Raw genomic sequence first — 20,790 nt, 5'->3', positions numbered from 1 at the left:
CAGGCCGCCGGTAAGAGTGTGGGCCCCGGCCACCCCAGAGGCCCAGACTGCCACTGACCACCAACGGCCAGCCACCCCAGGGCCACCCCAGGCCGCCTCAGGCTGCCCCAGGTATGCAGCAATTGATGCACTATGTGCACGTGAGCCTTCAGGCTGCGGGGTGCCAGGTGTCGACCAGCCGGCGCGTGCGAGGAACACCAACGTGCACGCGGGGCCAGCAGAAGTCGGTGTCACAAGCTGTGACACCGACTTGGACAACCGACGAGCCCTCGCCCCGAAATTTGGGGTTTCAATGCAAGCCGACATATCGTATGTGTTTCTTACACTGTGCGCGCCAGAAGTGCCCGATTCGAGCGTCTGGTGAATGGGACCGAATCGGCCTGCGACTCGCCCTCGCAGTCCTCGGCGTCATTATGTATTTATATACAATTGCGCCACGTATTAATGTATCTGGTACAGCATCGCTGATAGCTCAGTGCAGGAATGTCGAGGACGCCCATTTCTTGAAATCGGGTCGCATAGCATAGCCGAGTATTTATTTTGATACGAGTCTGCTCCCGATATTCACAATATGCATTTACCTACTACTACGCCGCTCCTGAGACACGCAGCTTCCGTGTTCGTTCCTCGCGAGCCAGGCAGTGCGTGGTCATATGTCTGTGGCTGATCTGCTTCTGTTTTAGTAGTCGGCAGAAGCCCAGAAGTCTGGAGTCCCTACTATCGTGGTGACGATTTGTCGAAATCGTGTCTCGGGCCCCCTGCCCCCGACCCGCCCCCGCCCCACCCGCGCTCTCTCGCCTTCCGCAAACGCAACTGTGTTCACCGGCGCCTCCCCGCGCAAATCCCTCCCCTGATACCAGCCCCGCATCTCCCTTCCCATCCCGTTCGCACAACTGCGACCAAGCGGGTCCCACTCGCGCACGGCCCTACGGGCCGGTCGTGTCCCCAGCCCAATACCTTTCCTATAGCATCTTATACCACACATAAGGTCATTAGAGCAGCCCAGGGGCATTGAATCGAGCCGGGGCCGACCTCGAACATCTAAATGTCGCGTTCGCCAGGACACGCCATACCAGGCCAGACAGTAGCCTAACTACACCTATGCATATATCTGTGTTGACGGCAATCGATAAAGCCTGAAAACAACGCCTATGTAGGATGTTGGCTTCGGTCAATTTCGCGACTTGAGCCTCGACGAGCACGTTTTAGCCTGCTGTCAAGCGCTATTGCTCCAACAGATTGCATGTAACATATACATTAAGTGGCGGATTCTGTATCCCGCTCTGCATTTTTCTCGGGGCGACGTCTCCTGGCCTCCTCGGCGTGCGGGTTTGGCTGGGGAAACGCACCCCCCGGACGGCACGCGGTGAAAGTCCCCTGGGCATATGTCCTTCAAGCATCAGCAAGCCATAGGCGCCGAGATGACGACGAGATGAGTCCGTAGACGTGGCGGCTTCCATGAAGGCCAATCTCCCAAGGGGTTTTGGTGCCGTCGCGTGGGCGCCTCCCTGGGGACACGCCTTTTCCTGGAGTGGGACCCGCTTGACTGCGACTGCGCGGAACTGGACGTTGGGAGCGTGACCATAGCCGATGAAATGCTGGGATCGGGGGTTAAGTTCCCGTCATGAGTGGCCTGCAATGGTGCGCAATGCGACAGGGGGAGGGGGCAAGCCGGGGTACTGCGTAGCGGTAGGGGTGTTTGCACTGGATTTCTCCCTGGAAACAAATCCACCCCCATACGATTTGTGGAGGGTAGGTCAGGTTGTTTGTCTTTTCCGGTGGTATCCCAGAGTCAATATCAAGTGTCAAAGATGGCGCATTTTTGGACAGTGGCCTGGACCGGAGTGAACCCGGGTTGCTCAGGCCGCCCAAACCCTCCCCAGGCCACCCCAGGCCGCTCCAGGCCACCCCCAAACACCTGATACCGCCCCAGGCGGGCCCAGAACACCCCAGGCAGGCTGCCCCAGGCCGCCGGTAAGAGTGTGGGCCCCGGCCACCCCAGAGGCCCAGACTGCCACTGACCACCAACGGCCAGCCACCCCAGGGCCACCCCAGGCCGCCTCAGGCTGCCCCAGGTATGCAGCAATTGATGCACTATGTGCACGTGAGCCTTCAGGCTGCGGGGTGCCAGGTGTCGACCAGCCGGCGCGTGCGAGGAACACCAACGTGCACGCGGGGCCAGCAGAAGTCGGTGTCACAAGCTGTGACACCGACTTGGACAACCGACGAGCCCTCGCCCCGAAATTTGGGGTTTCAATGCAAGCCGACATATCGTATGTGTTTCTTACACTGTGCGCGCCAGAAGTGCCCGATTCGAGCGTCTGGTGAATGGGACCGAATCGGCCTGCGACTCGCCCTCGCAGTCCTCGGCGTCATTATGTATTTATATACAATTGCGCCACGTATTAATGTATCTGGTACAGCATCGCTGATAGCTCAGTGCAGGAATGTCGAGGACGCCCATTTCTTGAAATCGGGTCGCATAGCATAGCCGAGTATTTATTTTGATACGAGTCTGCTCCCGATATTCACAATATGCATTTACCTACTACTACGCCGCTCCTGAGACACGCAGCTTCCGTGTTCGTTCCTCGCGAGCCAGGCAGTGCGTGGTCATATGTCTGTGGCTGATCTGCTTCTGTTTTAGTAGTCGGCAGAAGCCCAGAAGTCTGGAGTCCCACGTGATCGGTACATCGAACTGTCTTTTCGCTGCGTCAACTTTAAAAGTTGAACTGCGCGCCTTCGATAATGGCAGGGCGCATGGCAATGACAAAGACGTAGCATGTGTTAACATAGACAGGTTTCACGGCTAGGTGCGCTCGCGCACTCTGGTGCGCGCGGCGGGCGCAATCCCGCCTATGCATGTTGATGTGGCCGGGCCCGACAAGTCACTCATGAGCATGCAACCTGGGCTGGGATCCAGGCCAGAGTCATAGCAATTCAGCATAAGTACCCGAGATCCATGAACTATAGGGGGGGCACCCCCGAAGAACTTGAATCAATACACGCGTGCGCCCTAGTGCTCCTCCTTGGCCCTGGCCACTTTCACTCTGCCAAACAAGTGGAGCAATTTAAGCCGGGCAGGGTTTTTCACCACCTACCGTAATGAGCAGCCCGGTCACATATTGCAGAAAACGGGCGTTCCCTGCTGTTCTGCCCCGCCCTACCGTGCCCTGCGTCCAGGGCTGCCAAGTTGCTTCAGGCACTAACACACGCACGCACACGCTAGTCGCTTGGCCGCACGTAAGCCTCCCCCCTTCCCCTTGGCTCTCGACGCTTTCCCTAGAGTGGTGCATCTCTTCACACCCCCACTCACGTACGGCGAAAGCCTCATCAGGGATGCACCGTGCGCTACCGCCACCCGTCTGCAACGAGCGTGGGCTTCACCACCACACGGCCTGCCTCCGCCGCCGCTGCCGCCTCCCGCTCCGCCGCCGCGCGCCGCTCCGCCCCCTCCCGCTCCTGCATCCGGGCCAGCTTGGCTGCGGTGCGGAAGGCCGGGTTGTTGGGGTCGGCCAGTGCAGTGGCGGTGAAGCTCTTGCTGCGCAGCCGGTCCTGGAGGGGGCAGGCGGGTGGGCGGCATGGGGGAGGCGTGGGCGGGGGGGACCCCGGTTTGATTGGAAGCTAACAATGACAACCCTCCGCCCCCCTCCTGCTTCCTGCCTCCTGCCTCCTGCCTCCTGCCTCCTGCCTCCTGCCTCCTGCCTCCTGCCTCCTGCCTCCTGTCTCCTGCCTCCTACCTCCCCCATCCTCCATCCCTCTTCCCTCCCCACCTGCAGTGTGTTCGTGCCGCCCTCGTCGTCATCCAGGTCACTCCCGCCTCCCCCGCCGCCGCCTGTGTCCGCCAGCGCCGCCTGCCGCAGCCTCTTCACCCGGTCCTGCTCGGCCTTGTGTCGGGCCAGCAGCATCACACTCGCCTGTGGCGTGTGCGGGAGGAAACACAAGAGGGGGCGTGTGTGGCAGGGGTGGCGCGTGCCAGGCGTGCGAAAGGGCGCGTTGCACACGGGGCGTGCGAACAGGTGTGTGCATGCACGTGCGGGAGGGAGGGGGAGGGGTTATGTGCCCGGGCCCAATGAAAAAGACCCATCATCATCGTAGGAGGGAGGGAGGGGGAGGGAAGGGGGCCGTGGCCCAAACCGTGTGCATGCAGCCACTCGAGGCAGCCCTCCCCATCCGGGAGGAGGTGCGCCAGCGCCCGCCCGCAACCGCCTGCACCGCCACCTCCTCCCGGGTCCTACCTAGGCCATGCAACTGGTCCCGGCCGCGCCGCCACATCCCCGCATGCCGCCTCCCTGCCGGCCACCCGTCACAACCGACACTCCCAACATCACAGCCACGAAGGCCCATGGCCCCCTCACCCACCTGCGACCGCTGCGGCTGCAGCGAATGCAACTGCGTATCATCCTGTGGGTCCACGTCAATATCCCCCGCCGCCGCCACCGCCGCCGCCTCAGCAGCAGCAGCCGCAGCTGCCGCCGCGGCCGCCGCCGCCGCCTCGCCGCCTATGCCAAAGAAACGCCGCAGGCCCTTCAGAAAGCCGCCCGGCGGCGGCGCCTGGCCTGCTGCGCCGCTAGCCCGGAGGCCTCCGCCGCCGCCGCCGCCCGCTCCTCCCGGACCCGAGCTGATGCCCGTGGTGCTTCGGCTGCTCAGCGCCGCGCGTGAGTACGACTTAGCCAGCGGCGGCGCCCCGCGGTGCACGTAGCTCACGACCACAGGCGAGTCGGGCGCGGAGGCGCCGCCGCCGCCGCCGTGCAGGCTGTGGCCGCCATCGCCGCCGCCGCCACCGCCGCCGACGACACCGGCACTGCCGAGTCCGTTGGGGCCGCCAGCGCCGCCTATGGAGGGAAGTGTGACGGCGCCGCCCGGCTGCGGACTGCTGAGTCCTCGCGAAGAGGGCGTGGCCGGCGGGCCGCCGCCGCCGATGGCGGGCAGCCGGCTGTTGTCCGAGTCAGCACCGCCGCCGTGGCTGACGCCGCCGCCGCCGTGGCCGCTGCCGTGGCCGCCGCCGTGACCGTAACCGTGACCGTATCCGCCGCCGTGGCCGTGGCCGGCGGGGCTGTCTAGTGGCGCGCTTGGAGGGGCGCGTGCGAAGCCGGGGACGTCACCACTGGCGTAGCCGCGAAGCACGGGGCCGCTGGTGGATGCGCCGGAGCCGGCGCGCCCGACGGCGCCGCCCCCGACGCCGCCGATGAGTAGGAGGCGGGAGGAGGCTCCGCTGGAGTAGCCGGGGAGGACGAGGTGTGTGTGGGCGGTCGAGGAGGAGATGGGTGTGTCGCGGGAGGAGGGCGGCAGGGCGCCGCTGGCGGTGCGGTGCCCGGCTCCTCCGGGGCTGGAGGCGGTCGCGAGCGCGATTGCGGCGTCGAGCAAGTCCCTGTGGGTATGGGTGTGGGAGCGTGGGGTTTGCGTGGGGGTATCGCGCTTGGTGATCGGGGGGCCGACGGGTGTAAAGGATTGATCAGGTCAAAATGACTAAGCAGTCAGGGCTTCAATGAGCTAGCCCTCCCTTCCCTCTCCACTACCCTTGCGGGAGGGACCTCAAGCCCCAATGAGCCGTATATATTTGCACCCAGTGCTTACGGTTCGCTGTCTCTTGCTGTGAGGGCGCCAGCGGTGACCGATGACGTGCCCCGCCGGAGGGGGGCCTTCACCAGGGTGGGGGCTCGGATGTCAAGCCGCGGCTTCTCTGACATCTTATCCGAGCGACTACCACTGTTTTATGGAGATTCTTCAACACTAATTGCGAGGCCGTCAGCTACACTGCCAAGCTGAGTTTGATGCCATTTCCGCACTCGGCGAGTCTGGGCTCGTAATGCAGGCTCGTGCTGATATGACGAGCTTTATCTCCAATAAGGGCTTCTTCAATGCTGTGTATGGCGGAACAAAACCGTCGCGCATCAGCGACTCTAACACAGCTTGCCGATGCTGCCCTGACAATTGAAATGGTTTGAATAATAAGCGTTGTGTGAGCGTGCTGCTTAGTGCCAGCGGGCGCTGCAGCGCGGCCTGAAAAGACCGTCACTCATGATGAACACTAGAGTCTGGCTCGACCGGACGACTGAGACGGAACCTTTATATTAACCTATTCTGGCTATTTTCAGTGCAAAGTCCTCAAGCGCGGCCCTTCGTTGCCTTCGCAGACTCCTTAGTTGTCAAGTTTTATGCGCCAACTTATAGGCTATATCGGTATCAATGCCTGGGCTAGGTAACTAATGCTCCAGCGCCCGCCGTTGCGGTACACACTATTACTCCAAGCCGGGATGATGGTCAAAAAGTGCCGTCGCCTCGACTCCCTTCCATCCCAATGCCATGGAGGGAGGCGAATCATGTGGTAGTATAATAACAGCTTGCCGGGTCCAGTGACGAGAGCCTTGCATGGGCGTGTAGTCACGGCAGCGTGCCTCAACCTCACCGCCCCCCTCGCCTGCCCCCGTGCCGCCCGCGTCGCGTCCGCTGACGTACACGCTCTGCTATCATGACAGTACCTGCCTGTGCGCCCCTCGCCAATCAACGCATGACTCTCCTCTTCCACTCTTTGCACACCATCGCACACGCCCAGCCCGTCACTCCTCGGAGCCAAGCTTGCCGTGCCCCGTCCAGCAGTGGTCCAGGGTACCTCTCACACGGTCACACCGCCTCATGCCCACCCATCACCACCTCACCACGCACCCACGGGACACGACGGGACTCGGGGGGTCTGGGCACCAGCTGCACCCTACGGGACTTCACCAACCTGCCTTTGCACCGTCCCACCGCACATCCACGGGACTCGACCCTCACCCTGCCGGCGGCTATGCAGTAGGGGCGATGCCACCGGCACCCACCGGCACCCACCGGCCCTCCCTCCTCCCTCCCGGCGCGGTCTGGTCCCAGCCGGCCCCACCGCAAGTGCCACACCTCCCTCAGTCCGCTCTCAGTCCCTCAGGGCCTGCGGGGACGCCAAGTCGCCAACGACACATCCCAGTGTGCGGATCCATGCCGGCACCGGCGTGTCATATCCACAGTCCTACGACGTACGCGCATGCCCGTCCCTACTACATGCATGATGCGCCAATGTACACGCCTCGCACCAACAAACAACGAACCCACCGGTCTAGGCAGTGACACCGTGCCGCCGCCACCACCAGTAGTCGCCACCACCCCCAACACCCGTCCAAAACCAGGCGCGAAACTCCTCCGCCCGCAACCATCCCCCAGTCGTTCTTCACCGGTAGATGGGAGCCTTGCGCGACTGCTTGAGGACCTCCTTCGCGTCAGTGCGCTTCACCGCGCGCGGCGCGCCCGCCCCTTTACCACCGCCGCCGCCGCCCGCCGCCGCTGACCCCAGCGCCGCCGCCGCGGTTTTAACCGCTGCCGCCGCAAACGCCTTGGCGGCGGCTCGCTCCCCTTGGTAGAACAGCGGTACTGCGTGGATGCGCCAGATGGGCAGGCTGTAGTAGTGCTCAACGGGCGAGCGGCGCGGCGCCGGCAGTAGCACAGCTGCGTCCCCGTCGTCGCTGGGGCCGTCGCCGCCAGCGACGGCTGTAGCAGTGGTGGCAGAGGCGGCGGGTGCCTCTGGAGCAGAGGCGGCTGGCGCCGATGGGGATGGGGATGGGGCCGAGGGCGAGGATGAAGAGGAGGAGGATGGGGAGGTGGGCGCAGTATCAGCTAGAGGGTGTGTGTCGACTGCTGCGGACACAGGGGCCGGCGAGGCGTCTGCGGCCGCAACCGCAGCCTCCGCTTGTTGAAGCTCAGCCTGCGGTGCGGGGTGGGATGCGGTCGAGGTGGTGGCGGGGCCGTGTGGGCACTCTGGTGGTGTTTGGCTTTGTGCGGCACCGCAAGTGGCACATCGGCACGCACACCACTTTCCTCCACACGCGACCGCGCCCACATGGATGCGAACACACGTGAACATCCCACCTTCTGCTTACCTAACACGTGTACACACACCCACACACATATACACACGCACGCACTCGTACCTTGAGCTGCATCAGCTGCTCCACCGCCGCCACCACCTCCGGCGCCTTGTTGCCCAGCCCCGAGTCCTGTGGCGCGTGTGTACAGTCTAGCGTGTGTGAAAACGCCCGAGGAGGAGGACAGCAGCAGGGGTTTGGGGCGCCCAGCAAAACAATGCCAGCAGCAGCTAACCCAACAGCGGGGGGCCTCGCATCGCCCCCGCCAAGCAGCCCAAGGCCGTCAGCCTCATGACATCGCCACCCCCCATCACCACCACCACCGCCACCAAAACACTCGCTCACACACACACTCACCTTGAGTTGCCGCACCGCCGCCGCCTGCGCCGCCACCGCCGCCCGCACCGCCTCCAGCTCAGCCGCCGACATCGGCTCCTGCTGCTGCCGCCGCCGCTGCTCCTGCGCCGCAGGCGCCGACGCCTCCACCTCCTCCACCTTCTCGCCCTCCTCTTCCTCGTCTTCCTCGCCCTCCACCCAGTCCGCCAGGATGTTCCAGGGCAGTGCGTCAAGGGGCCGCTCCTGGTACGGCACGCGCCGCAGCCCGCACTCCGCTGCCAGGGCCGCCAGCGCCGCCTCCACCTGAAACACACAGACGGGAGGTGCGTGCCGTGGGGTTGTGGGGTGGGTTCCATGCATGGTTACTTAAGACGAGATGATGTTGACAGGTTGAGGTTGCAGCAGATCAGGTGGGGTGGGGTGGGGTGGGGTGGGGTGGCGTGGCACGAACACGTCGGTCAACCCCGCTCCAGGACAACCTGGGCGACGCCGCTGTGCCCAGCTGTCGCCTGTCCTGTCAATGTCTGTGCCTGTGTTCGTTTCCACGCATGTGTTGTTCCGTGTCACTCACGGGTTCATGCTGCCCACACCAACACACCACCAGACCGTCATCATACCGCCCACACCAACATACTACCAGACCGTCACATACTGCAAGCGTCATGTAGAGCCGCACACGCCCAAGCTCCTCGAGCTCACAGGCACACACGCGCACTGACGACGTGGGGTAGTGCCGACACATACCACCACAGGACCTCGTTGACCCCCGTCCGCGCCCCACCGGCCCCCGTCTTGGTTTCTTTGAAGTTGGAAGAAACTACCCCCGACCCTACACACACGCACACACACACACACACATACACATAAACACACACACACACAGACACACACACACAGACACACACACAGACACACACACGCACACCTGCTCCGTGGCCTCCCTCCTCAGCGGCGCCAGGTCCACCACCACCTGGTCGCCCCCCGGGGCGGAGCCGGTGCGGTCCTGCTCCACCACCACACACAGCTGGGCCTTGGCGTCGCACCACTGCAGCAGGAGGAGGAGGGGGAGGAGGGGGAGGAGCTGTCAGTGCAGACGAGCAGACAAACACGGGCGTACCCGAGGCCCTACACAACAATACGCACACGTCACACTCGAAATAGGTCCCAGCATCCCAGTCTGCCCGCACCCCCGCCCCCCTCCGCATAGGCCGCAGCCCTGCCACGCACCCCCAACCACGCCCGCCATACCGCTCTCTCGACACCGCCGCAGCCGCAGCCACAGCCCCTCCCCGGCCCCCCTCCTCACACACGCGCACACGCACAAAAAACACAAACACACACGAACCTGGCGGTAGACGTTGGGCAGCGGGTTGCCGTGCCGCTCCTTGCGGTACGCCGTACCGCGTACGGCAACGTAGCCCTTCTTCTTCGCCATGTCGTACAGGCCGCGCTCCTCGGCGTTGAGGCGGTGGGGGATCTTGCGGCTGCCCGTGCCGCGCACCTTGGCCCGGCCACCCCAGGAGATGCTGTCAATGTCGTCGATGCTGGGGCGCCACGGCCGCGGCGCGGCACTGCACACGAGCCGCTGCGACCGTGGGGCGAGGGCCGGGGACTGGGGGTGTGGCGCGAAGCGAGGCACTGGGCAGGGGGAGGAGGCGAGGAGGGGCGGGTGGGCGAGGCAGGCGGGCAACCAGGCTGCAGGTGGTGGTGGGAGCTGGCTGTGGTTCGCCCCGCTACACGTGCCGGCTGACACAGCTCGAAGGTTGGTTATGGCTTGCGCCATTTTGGTTGAAAAAAGGCAAGGTGCAGGGTTCGCGGAGTTCGCGCGAGCGATAATTGTGGTCGATAGGTGCCTATAAGCTGGGGTTAATGCATTTAGCTGTGTATTTGATGTCAGCTAATACATAGGGATGTAACGCGACTATCGCGCTGCCAGAGATTGGCGTAAAGGCAGAGTTTGATGCGCGGCCACACGCTGCCGCGATTGTCTCCAAGCGCGCATAACGTGCCACTAGTCACATAGATAGCTCATACTGTGCAGAGATAAGGACTGCGCGTCAGGGTGACTTTAAGCTGCAGAGGGTTGTTTCCCATTTCGGTTGCCAGAATTCCTCGACATCTCCTTCCCTCGACGCGCACCACTATGCTCCGCGACTAGATGCGCTGTGAACCAAATCATAGCTCAAGTTTGGAATAGTCGAAACCCCCGGGGTTTGACGAGTGTCCACACGAACCGCGATTACAGTGCTCCTGAGACTCTGCGACCGAGCTAGTGGCCATGGGCTCGTCGCAGAGCCGCGAGCCCCCCAAAAAGCAGCGAGTGCTAGTCGTGGGCGCTGGCGCTGCAGGTGGGATACGGACCGTCGGGTGTGCGCGCAGCGTGTCACGCGCACACGCGGCGTCGTGGCACAGCGCGCACCGTTCGCGCAGCGTTTCAATCGTCCAGCAGCTGCTGCCTGCTTCCCGCGCCCTGCCTGTACCCATTCCACGTGAACCAAATAGGATCCATTGCCAATTGCACTTCCAACATCCTTGCATCCCATGATGCACGCCTGACACGGTGCTTGATTTGGCACGGCTCGTTCTGGCACGGCAGGCACGGCGTGCGCCTGGTCGCTGTCGCGCTTCCCCGAGCGCTATGAGGTGGAGGTGTGGGAGTCGCTGCCGGTGCCGGGCGGCGTGGCGTCCTCATGCAAGGTCAAGGACGGTGCGTGCTGCTGCCCTACTGCCGGGCTGCTGCAGGGCTGCAGGGCTGCTGCAGGGCTGATGAGGGCTGCCGAGGGCTGCAGGGCTGGCCATCTAGAGCTGTCAAGGCCGGGGAGGACTGCATGGAGGGCCACAGACCGGGGACTGGGGACCGTGCATCACGCCTGTCGTCGCATCCCGCGTGCAAAGGCCCCCGCAGGCTGACCTGCGACATGCACACACCACCCAGGCACCAACCACCAACCACCAAGGCACCAACCACCAACCGCCAAACTGGCCCCTGGCAACCGCACACCTGCACCCGTCCCCAACCCTGCACGACTGCACCTGCCATACCCAGAGCCCAACCATCCCAACCATCCCAACCATCCCAACCATCCCGGCCACTGAAGCTGTAGCCTGTTGCCGCCGTGCAGGCCGGCACGTGATCAACGACCAGGTGCAGGGCGGCGCACCCTCCTACCGCCACAACCTGTCGCTACTGCAGCTGTTCGGCTTCAAGCCCACGCCCGTGCACATGCGCATCGCGTTCGGCGTGGGCGACAAGCAGTGGACCAACCACAGGTGTGTGTGTGTGTACGGCACGGGTGCTACGGCACAGAACTGCATGCCTGCATGACTGCGGCCCAGCGGTACGGCACGGCTGCTGCGAGCATTTGGGGGGGGGGGTGAGGGGGAGGGAGGGGGAAGGAAGGGAGGGAGGAGAGGGAGAAGAACGGGGCACAGCAGGGCTCGTGCAGTGGCGCGATGGGACGGCGCGAGGGGCGGGGGCCGCCATGCACTCGTTCTCCGCTGGCCTAAACCTTCCACTGCGCTCCTCTCCGCACCCTTTCACTAATTCAACCTCGCCACACACCACGCGCCCACCCGCCCACGTGCCTATGCTCCCAACTGCTCACACGCGCGCAGCCCGAGCGACCTGACCAGTCGCCTGCAGCCGGAGATCGCTCGCTTCGGGCGCCTCATCCGCTGGATTACCCGCTTCGAGCCGCTGTTCGTGTTCATCCCCATTGACCGGGTGGGTGGCTGGGTGCGGCGCGGGAGGAGGGAGGGAGGGCAGGCAGCGTGCGCTTGCTTGCACAGCCCATACAAGCGGAAGGGCTCCACGCCGTGCATATGATAGCTGTGCGTGTGTGTGTGTGTGTGTGTGTGTGTGTGTGTGTGTGTGTGTGTTTGTGTGTCTGTGCGTGTGTCTGTGTGTATAGGTGTGTGTGTGTGTGTGTTGTTGTGGTGGGCGCAAGTCCCCATGTTTGGGAGCCGTAAAATCACGCGGGAGCACGTGTGTATGTGTGTTCGTGTGTGTGTAAACCCACTGTTTGGCCCCTTGCTCCCTTCGGCATGCGTCACACACAGGTGCTGCGCTGGTTCCGCTTCTCACACGAGTTCCGCTACGAGATGATATTCCCGCTGGTTGCGCTGTTCTTCGGCACCGGCAACCAGGTGGGGGGGGATTGGGTGGTAGGGTTGGGTGGGTGGGTCGGTGGGTGGGTGGGTGGGTGGGTGGGCGGGCGGGCGTGTGGGCGGGCGGGCGTGTGGAACGTGTGTGAGAGAACGAGCACGAGCTTAGTATGCCTGGTGATTGGCCTGAATACTAGCCTCGTCACCCCACCACACGCCACCTGCCCCCTGCACTTCAAACACCCGCCAGCCATCCACCCACCCCTGACCCCGCCACCCTCTGCCTCACCTGCTGCTGCAGACGCCGCACGTGTCTGCCGCCGTCATCGCACGTGTGTTTTTGGATCCCGACCTGCGGCTGTTCGACTACTGCCCCAAGCGCCTGCTCAACAGGTGGGTGGGTTGACGGATATGGGTTCGGCTATGGGAGGAGGCGGGTAGGCAGCGGGCCGATTACGCGCATGCAGCCTGGGAAAAGTGGTGTGTAGGGAGGTGTTGGAAATGGAGGCAGAAGCAACGCCGGTGGCTTGGGCCTGGAGGGAGTGCGCGCACGCCGCACGCCCCATGCCTCCAACAACCCCACCTCTATGTTCCCACCAACACACACATCACACACCGCCACACACATGCCCTGCTGTGTCGTGCAGTGTTCCGGAGATGTTCGCGTTCCCGGTCCTGGAGGACATCTGGAGCACCATCGCCGCCAGGTCCAACTTCAAGCTGTGCTGCAACAGGTGATTGAGCGAGTGGGCGCGGGTTGGGGTGGGGTGGGGTGGGTTGGTGGCTACCGGAACCCGAAAGGCCAAACCCCAAGTGCTCTTGACTGCACATTAGTCTGCATGGGCGGGTGGGTCCCGTCCGCCCCGGCGGGACCCCGCAAGGCTGTCCTGCCACGGGCCCTGCCACCCGTGCCTGTCACCACGCCTCGCCCCAAACACCCACGTGCCCGCTCCCACGCTCGCTCCCTCCACATGCCGTACCGCTTGCCTGCCCGCACACCCGCACACACACGCGCACATACACACACACACACACACACACACACACACCGTAACATCCGTAAACCGTCGCTTTGCTGCATCGCATACACTGTCTTTGCGTAACGTTTTCCTTGTGCTCTTTAACACACACACACACACACACACACACACACACACACCACAGGCCGCTGGCGAAGCTGGTGCGCACGCCGGGCGGCGGCGCTGTGGCCACGGACGCTGCGGGCGCCACCGCCGCATTCGACTCGGTGGTGTTCGCGTGCGACGCCGAGACGGTCCTGAAGACGCTTCAGAACCCCACCTGGTGCGCGGCCACATCATGGTGATGCGTCATGCGTGTTTAGATATACACATTTTGGCAAGAGGGAAAAGCGGGGAAAGCGGGGGGTGCATGCAGCCTGTATTGCAGCGATAACATGATGGTTGTTTCCTGTGGCCTGTGCGCGCAAGCACATCAGGCCTCTCGTGCCCGCGCGGTCGCCACGCCGAACACCCAACGCCACACACACCCCAAACCCCATTCCACACACCAAAATGCCGTACACCAACGCCGTACAGGCTGGAGCGGCGGCTGCTGCGCAACGTGACGTACTACACCGACTACTGCCTGACTCACGAGGACCACGACTACATGGCCCGCCAGTACGACGTACGGCCGCAGCAGCGCGACAACTACTTCGTACGGACGTACGCGGGGCGGGACGCGGACAAGATTGAGATGAGCTTCAACCTGTCCACCTACCAGCCCCACCTCAAGGTTGGTGTGTGTGTGGGAGGGTGTGAGGGAGAGTGGGCATGGGGGCTTGTGGGTGGAAGTGTGGGCGGGCTTGTGGGTGGAAGTGTTGGGCAAGGACGTGCGTTAGCGGGAGGAGGGCGGTGTGCGTGTGTGCATGTGTGTGTGTGTGTGTGTGTGTGTGCATGTGTTTGGGTGAGGGTTGTGAGGGCTGTGGAGATCGCCATCCTCCGCCTTCTTCCCCATGAAATGCACGCACCCATCCACCCACAACCCTAGAATGACCTACCTGCCATCCTACCTGCCGCCCCCCCCCCCTGGCTGCACCTTCACTTCTTGCGTAATCATGAATGTAGACCCCCGGTAACGATTTGTGAACCCCAAGATTGTCTACCGTCTGCCACTTATCATGAATGTTAACCCCCCACTCTGCTGGTGCAGGAGGCTGGTCTGGACATCTACCAGACCTACTATCTGGACGCCAAGCAGAAGCACCTGTGGACCGACAAGGAGGTGGGGAGCGTGTGTACGGTTTCGATACATGTTATGTGCGTTAGCATGTTAGAGGACACGCGAAAACGCAGGATGTGGGAACGCACGTTAGAGGACATGCGAAAACGCAGGATGTGGGAAGGCACGTTAGAGGACACGCGAAAACGCAGGGTGTGGGGCCTCAAGCACTTGAACCTCACGCACTTTGCTGCTGCATGCGTGACCGCGCGCCCCCCCGCTACCGGCCGGCCCTCTGCCTCTTCAGGTGGACTCCAGCAAGGTGCTGGCCAGCCGCTGGATGCGGCAGTTCGCACACACCTGGACCCACTTCGCCTTCTGGGTGCCATGGGTGAGCGCTGGGCAACAGCTGCAAGGCGCAGGGGCACGGCCGGGGTGTGTGTGGGGGGGGGGGACAAAGTCGCCCGTCGTGTCGGCGGCCCCAGCTGTCCTTGCAAGCTTCAAAGCCGCCAGCTTGTCACATATTGACCGGAGTGATCAATGCACAGCTCTAACTCGCTTGGCTCCCCGCGCAGCCGCCGCCCGCTTTTGACAATTACAATGTCGCCGCCCCGCCACCACTGCCGCGCCTGCCGCCGCGTCCGTTCGTTTCCTCTCACCCTCTTACCCGTGCCCCCCCACTCCCCCTCCCACCCACCCCACAGGGCCGCTTCATCCAGGGCACGCACAGCACCTACTACGCCGGCTCATACACCATGGTCAACACGCAGGTGCGGGTGGTGCGGACGTGTGTGGGGTGTGGGGGCTGGGGGTGTGGGGGTGCGGGTGTTCTTGTTGTTGGGTGTGTTTGTGGGTGTGGGGCATCGGTGTACGGCCTTGCACACCACTGAAACACCACCACCCACTCGCCAGCCGCTACACACACGCAACCCGCACCTCCTACTCGTCCTGTGCCCCTTAAACACACACACACACACACTTACACATGCACACACACACACACACACACATCTTCCACAGGAGATCGCGGTGATGTCGGGGCTGGCGGCGGCGGTGCGGCTGGGCGCCGACTACCCCTTCCCCCACGACCCCCTGGCCGCCAAGCAGTTCGACACCTACCTGGCTGTAGCACACGGCGCAACCCGGCCCAAGCAGCAGCAGCAGCAGCAGCAGCCGCCGCGGCGCGGTGGCAGTAGCAGCAGCGTTGGCAGTGGCGAGGGCGTCAGCGAAAAGGGCGTGGCGCCGCTGGTGGCGGGCGCGGTGAGCAGCTCCCGGGGGTAGTGCACGGGGGTTGTGGGCGGGGGTTGTGGGCGGTGGCGGTGGGCAGTGGTGGTGGGCAGTGGGCAGTGGGGCTGCGGGGGCTGGTGAAAGGTGGAGAGTTGGTGCTGCTTGGATGGTGGGCGCTTCTTTGGGTGTGGGGCATGAGCTGTGTGGGTATGAGAGTATGAGCTGTGGTAATGTTGATGTGGTGGCCTGGTGAGGGCGGTTTTGGGTGGTGGTATAGCTGCAGGTGTAGCCGTGTAGATGCGGCGGGTAATGCACGCAGCAGGCACAGCTGCTTTTGGCCTTGCGAGCTCATGCCTCATGGGTAGCGCTTGGGCATTTGTATACTGGTACCAGTCGTGTCGCACTGGTAGCGGTGGTGGCGACTGGCAACAGGCCGAGGGGCGAGTGCGGCATCCACGCAACCGGCCGAAGCGCAGGGAGGCTCCGTCCCACCCCGCAGTTCGCTTCTGAATTCTGACTCGTACTTTTGATGCATTGAGTTTTGACTTGCGGGTGTGAACCGTTGAGTATGTAAGGCAGTAATTGGCGCTGTTAAGAGTGGCCTCCCCCCCGAGCGGGTGTCTACTGTAGTGCTCAGGTCCTCAGCCCGTGTGCCGATATGCCCACACGCCGCAGCTGGATCCGGGTCGGTGCGGGGTACATTGCAAGCCGCAACACGGAACGAGGTCGCAGCGGCCTCACAGTCGTGAATGCGTCACAGCAACACACCATGATATCCATGATAATCATGCTATCCAACCGCAATGCCACACTTGGCGTGGCAGCACAACAGTTCAACAAAACTGGACGCATGACACATGCGGTCAGGTTTGCACCCTGCAATCTTCGTTGGTTTGCCCCCCCCCGCCACTGCCCATGCACACGCACGGGCATCCCACCCCACCCACCCCAGCCGGCCAGCCCAGACTATCCCACACACCGGGGGTCTATCCACGCTCCACATCATCACGCCGCTGCCTGTCGCTGCCGGCTGCCTGTCGCTGCCGTGCACACGCGACGTTGGCGTTGGCGCCGACCACAGCCGCACCACACAGCAGCAGCAAAGGCGCCGCCCACCTACTGTTGTGACAGACGTTCATGCACGCGCTAGTGCGCTTGTCTTCACTGCCAGCAACTAGCGACTGCGTCACCAGACAACTGTCGAGCGGACATCCATTCCCGCACCACACAGCCGCAACGGAATGCCCGTGCCCCCAGTCCCTCCCCCCCCCCACACCCCGAGGAAGGTGTGGGCTCCCTCGGATTCCGAATAAATGGTACACCCGCCCCTCACCAGCACACACACACACACACACACACACACACACACACACACACACACACGCACCGTACCCTTCCCTACGCACCTCAGTCCTCCCTGTCTCCTGCTGATCCCGCCTGCCTGCCAATCCCGGCAGGGCCCTGCACCTCCTACCCGCCCGCCTCCGCCCCAACCTTCCCACCCCCACCCCTACCCCCACCACCACCCCCACCACCTCCACCCCCGCCACCTCCGCCCCAGCTCCGCAGCGCATGCTCCACCGTGTCCCGCACCACCACGTAACCCGGCGCGGCGGTGCCGGCCGGCTTGCAGCAGTCGATGTGGTCGTTGTGCGGCAGCGTCAGCGCGGCGCCAAAGCCGGGGTAGGCGCTGTCGGGCCCGACCACCAGGATGCGCGGGATGACGCCCGACAGCTGCGTGGGCAGCCCCTCCAGCAGCGACACCACACGCAGCTGCCCAGGGCGCTGCTCGTGCAGCGCGTGCAGCCGCGCGTTGAGGCTCAGCAGGTGAGGGCCTGTGGCGGTGGGGGGTTGCAGGGATGTTTGGAAAAGCGGTGGGGGGCGGTGGTGGGATTCCATGCTTGGTTAAGTAGGACGAGATGATGTTGACAGGTGGCGGGTGGTGGGGAGGGGAGGGCGGCCATGTAAGCCAGTGTGGGGGCCTACGCAACCGGCTGCCGCGCAACTGCAACCCGGGCCTTTTCGCCTACGGCCCTGCAACCTCCCAGCCGCTGCGACCTCAACAGCGCGTTGCCGCCCACCTCCCCGCGGCACCCGCAGCACCCGCGGCACCCAAACTCCCCGCACCGCACCCGCAGCACCCGCAGCCCCCGCTCCACACTCACCGGGCGTGAGTCGCGCCAGTGAGGCCGCGGGGTAGGCCCCCGGCAGGTGGCGCAGTCGCCAGCCCATGGCCGCCATGCCGTTGCCGAAGTGGGGCGTGCCGAAGAACACCACGCCGCGGGTGGAGGCGGCCAGCGCGGCGTTGGGGCCGCCGCCTGACAGGGGGCGGGGGCAGCGGGGGAGGAAGATGGGAGGCAGAGGGGAGGAGGAGGGGTTTTTGCACGCCGTGCGGCTGGGAAGGAAAGCAATGGCAGCTGCGTGAACACAAACACCAGCCCTGCCCGCTACATCACCCCGACACAGCGCCACAGCCTCGAACACTTGAAGTCAAGCGGGCGCTTCACCATGGGCAGCAGCGGCAGCTGGTTGCTCCTGCTTCCCTTGCTCCAGCTTCTTCCTCCTGCCCCCTCCCTGCCCCCGTTCCTGCCACTTCCACTCACCCCGCCCCCCCGCCGGCACTTCACTTCATATTTCATACACACCATCCCATGGATGGCTACCCCCCCCCCCCGCCTCATCCCCCCCCCCGCTACACTGCCCAAGCCCGCCCGACTACATACGGTGATGTACAACGACGCGCTTTTGCAGCTGCAGTTCTCCTTGCCGCGCCACTGTTTCCTTACGGGATTGGTTCAACGTTAACCCCCCCCCTCCGCCTCCGCCTCACCCGCCTCCGCCTGGTCCATGCTCCTGGCCAACATCTCCTTGACCAGCAGGCCGCCCATGCTGTGCGCCACGAACACCACCGGCCGCCGCCCGCAGCCCACACCCGCCGCCGCCAGCTGGCACATGACTCGGCTCACGTTGTCCTCCAGCGGCAGAGACTCGCCCTGCGGAGCAGCAGGAGTAGGGGAGAGAGCGGGCGTGTGTTGTGTGTTTGTGTTTTTGTAAAGCACACGAGAAACGAAACGCAAAGACAGTGTATGCGATGCAGCAACGTGTGTGTACGTATGTCTTCTCTGGGATCAGAAGGAAGGAAGAACCGCCGGGTTAGATCATGGCGGTAACCAACAGGCGCGGCGTGTCGGCCAGCCACTACAGCCAGTTCCTCGGGCCACAACGCCTGCCCACGCTCTCCCCTCCCTTCCCTCCCCTCCCTTCCCCAGCCCCCTCCCTCTCCCCTATCGGTCCTGCGTTGGCAATGACTTTTCTTGGGATTGGAATGTACCCCTCCCCACGTCGTCAGTAACGGTTTGCTGTCCCCAAGATTATCTGCCGTCTACCACTCCCCTCCCCCCGCCCCTCCCCTCCCCCCTTCCCCCGCCCCTCACCTCCCACGCCGACACGGGCGCCAGGTACTCCACACTCAGCAGCCGCGCCCCCGGGAAGTCGGCCGCCAGCCAGGTGGCCGGCCAGCAGGCGCCGCGCTGCATGTGGCTGGCGGCGCCGTGCGGCGGGCTCATCACGCCGGCGCGCCGCCACGTGATGAAGGGGCCGCCGCGGATGCCGTGGATGAAGACAACGTCCACGTCAGGCGGGGCGTCGGGGTCGGGGGAGGGGGAGGAGGTTGGGGAGGTTGGGGAGGAGGAGGAGGTTGGGGAGGGGGCGTAAGGGGCGGGGTAGGGAGGCACCGCGTGTGCGGGCTGCAGCGGAGGGCCGTTCGGCGCGCCCGCCGCCGGGTCCGCCGCCGCCGCCGCCAGCCTTGTCTGTCGCGCCTCGCGCGGGCTCGGCGGCGGATGCCGCAGCCATGTGCGATGCCGCTACACTGCTTGACCCGCCGCCGCCGCCGCCACCGCTACCGCCGCTGCCGTACTGCCAGTCGCCGCTGCCGCCGCCGCCAACCGCCGCCAAGGAGGCAGCGGCGCCGTACATAACCGCCGCCGGCAGTCGTACGAACATGTACGACACTGCGTCGTACACCGCTGAGGCCATGGCGGGCGCCAGCGCGCCCACCACCTCCAGGGCGCCCCGGTCTGCCGCCGCCGCCGTTGGTGTTTGTTGTGCAGGGCGGCTGCTGTAGCGGTAGCCTCCACCCCCACCTCCAACACCGCCAGCGCCGCCATTGGTGTGAGCAGCAGGCGCAGAGCCATTTACAGCATCCCCACCGCGTGCGCCAGATGCCGAACACAACGTGGCCTGCTCAGGACACGAGTCCGCCGCCGCCACGGTCACGCCCGGCAGGCGCGCCGCCGCGCCGCCCCGCGCCGCCACGTGCGCCGCCGCCGCCGCCGTCGTGGCGGCGGCGGTGGCAGCCCTCGCGTCCGCCACGCGCGCCGCCGCCTGCGCCGCCTCCTTCACTAGCGCCCAATGATGCCGCGCACCTGGATCCAAGAGATGGATCCCATCCAGGTACACGGGCGGCAGCGGCTCCGCCGCCAGCATCGGATCCTGGATTCCGCCGCCAGGCGCCGCCGCCGCCGCCGCTACCGCCGCCGGCTGCGGCTGCTGCGGCTGCTGGCTGGCGGCGACGCCCGCGGCGGCGGCGGTGGCGTGCTCCACCGCCGCCGCGTTGGCGGCTAGCGCCGCCATGTGCAGCAGCGCCCGCGTGGCGTTGGACGACAGCCGGCAGTCGCTACTGCCGGCGGCGGCGCGGAGCCACTGCGGCCAGCTGGCGGCGCCGCCATCGGCGCTGATCCTGCCGCCAGCGCCATCAGCGCCAGCAGGGTGGGCGCCGGCCCTGCCGCCATGGCTGCTGGCGGCGGATGCGGATGCGGGCGCGGCGGGTGAGCCAGAGGTGGTGGTGGCGGCGGCGGCTGCCGCCGCCGCCCCCAGGCTGTCCTGGGCCTCCGGCAGCAGCGCCACCAGCGCCAGCATCCTCGCCACCTGCCGCTGCAGGCACAGCGAGGGACCGCCCTCGTGGTCCGACATCAACTCCGACACAACCACCGGCGCCGCCGCCGCCGCGCCGCCGCCAACCACAACGGCGCCCACCGCCGCCACTGCGGCC

General features: G+C 64.8%; 4 protein-coding genes across 4 annotated transcripts in view; 1 reads left to right on the top strand and 3 right to left on the bottom strand.

The window, feature by feature from the left end:
• Positions 1–2,782: 2,782 nt before the first annotated feature.
• CHLRE_16g686300v5 (uncharacterized protein) lies at positions 2,783–6,184 on the bottom strand. The gene is made up of 4 exons (XM_043071571.1): positions 5,578–6,184; positions 4,363–5,371; positions 3,774–3,917; positions 2,783–3,555 (listed from the first exon to the last, which is right to left on the bottom strand). The coding sequence occupies exons 1-4, from the start codon at positions 5,688–5,690 to the stop codon at positions 3,352–3,354; spliced, it is 1,470 nt and encodes a 489-aa protein (XP_042915923.1). The 5' UTR covers positions 5,691–6,184; the 3' UTR covers positions 2,783–3,351.
• A 138-nt stretch (positions 6,185–6,322) lies between these two features.
• Positions 6,323–10,094, bottom strand: CHLRE_16g686350v5 (uncharacterized protein). Its single transcript, XM_043071572.1, has 5 exons — positions 9,574–10,094; positions 9,154–9,273; positions 8,250–8,531; positions 7,959–8,024; positions 6,323–7,732 (listed from the first exon to the last, which is right to left on the bottom strand). The coding sequence occupies exons 1-5, from the start codon at positions 10,009–10,011 to the stop codon at positions 7,202–7,204; spliced, it is 1,437 nt and encodes a 478-aa protein (XP_042915922.1). The 5' UTR covers positions 10,012–10,094; the 3' UTR covers positions 6,323–7,201.
• Positions 10,095–10,254: 160 nt separating this feature from the next.
• On the top strand, positions 10,255–16,390 carry CHLRE_16g686400v5 (uncharacterized protein). The gene is made up of 13 exons (XM_043071574.1): positions 10,255–10,576; positions 10,825–10,935; positions 11,351–11,498; positions 11,844–11,952; positions 12,288–12,374; positions 12,634–12,725; positions 12,980–13,066; positions 13,497–13,634; positions 13,889–14,087; positions 14,505–14,576; positions 14,821–14,904; positions 15,218–15,283; positions 15,534–16,390. The coding sequence occupies exons 1-13, from the start codon at positions 10,507–10,509 to the stop codon at positions 15,792–15,794; spliced, it is 1,524 nt and encodes a 507-aa protein (XP_042915921.1). The 5' UTR covers positions 10,255–10,506; the 3' UTR covers positions 15,795–16,390.
• Positions 16,391–16,412: 22 nt separating this feature from the next.
• Positions 16,413–20,790, bottom strand: part of CHLRE_16g686501v5 (uncharacterized protein) — a 10,512-nt gene continuing 6,134 nt past the window's right edge. The window contains exons 12-16 of the mRNA XM_043071576.1: positions 19,566–20,782; positions 19,175–19,486; positions 18,571–18,733; positions 17,906–18,058; positions 16,413–17,575 (exon numbers count right to left, since the gene is read on the bottom strand). Of these exons, the coding sequence (XP_042915920.1) occupies positions 17,211–17,575; positions 17,906–18,058; positions 18,571–18,733; positions 19,175–19,486; positions 19,566–20,782 (2,210 nt within the window). The 3' untranslated portion in view covers positions 16,413–17,210. The remainder of the gene's footprint in view (positions 17,576–17,905; positions 18,059–18,570; positions 18,734–19,174; positions 19,487–19,565; positions 20,783–20,790) is intronic.

The sequence above is a fragment of the Chlamydomonas reinhardtii genome, chromosome 16 (genome assembly GCF_000002595.2).
Source record: "Chlamydomonas reinhardtii strain CC-503 cw92 mt+ chromosome 16, whole genome shotgun sequence".
Classification (NCBI taxonomy): domain Eukaryota; kingdom Viridiplantae; phylum Chlorophyta; class Chlorophyceae; order Chlamydomonadales; family Chlamydomonadaceae; genus Chlamydomonas; species Chlamydomonas reinhardtii.
Note: the sequence above shows the minus strand (reverse complement) of the source record. Positions and strands in the feature narration are given on the sequence as shown.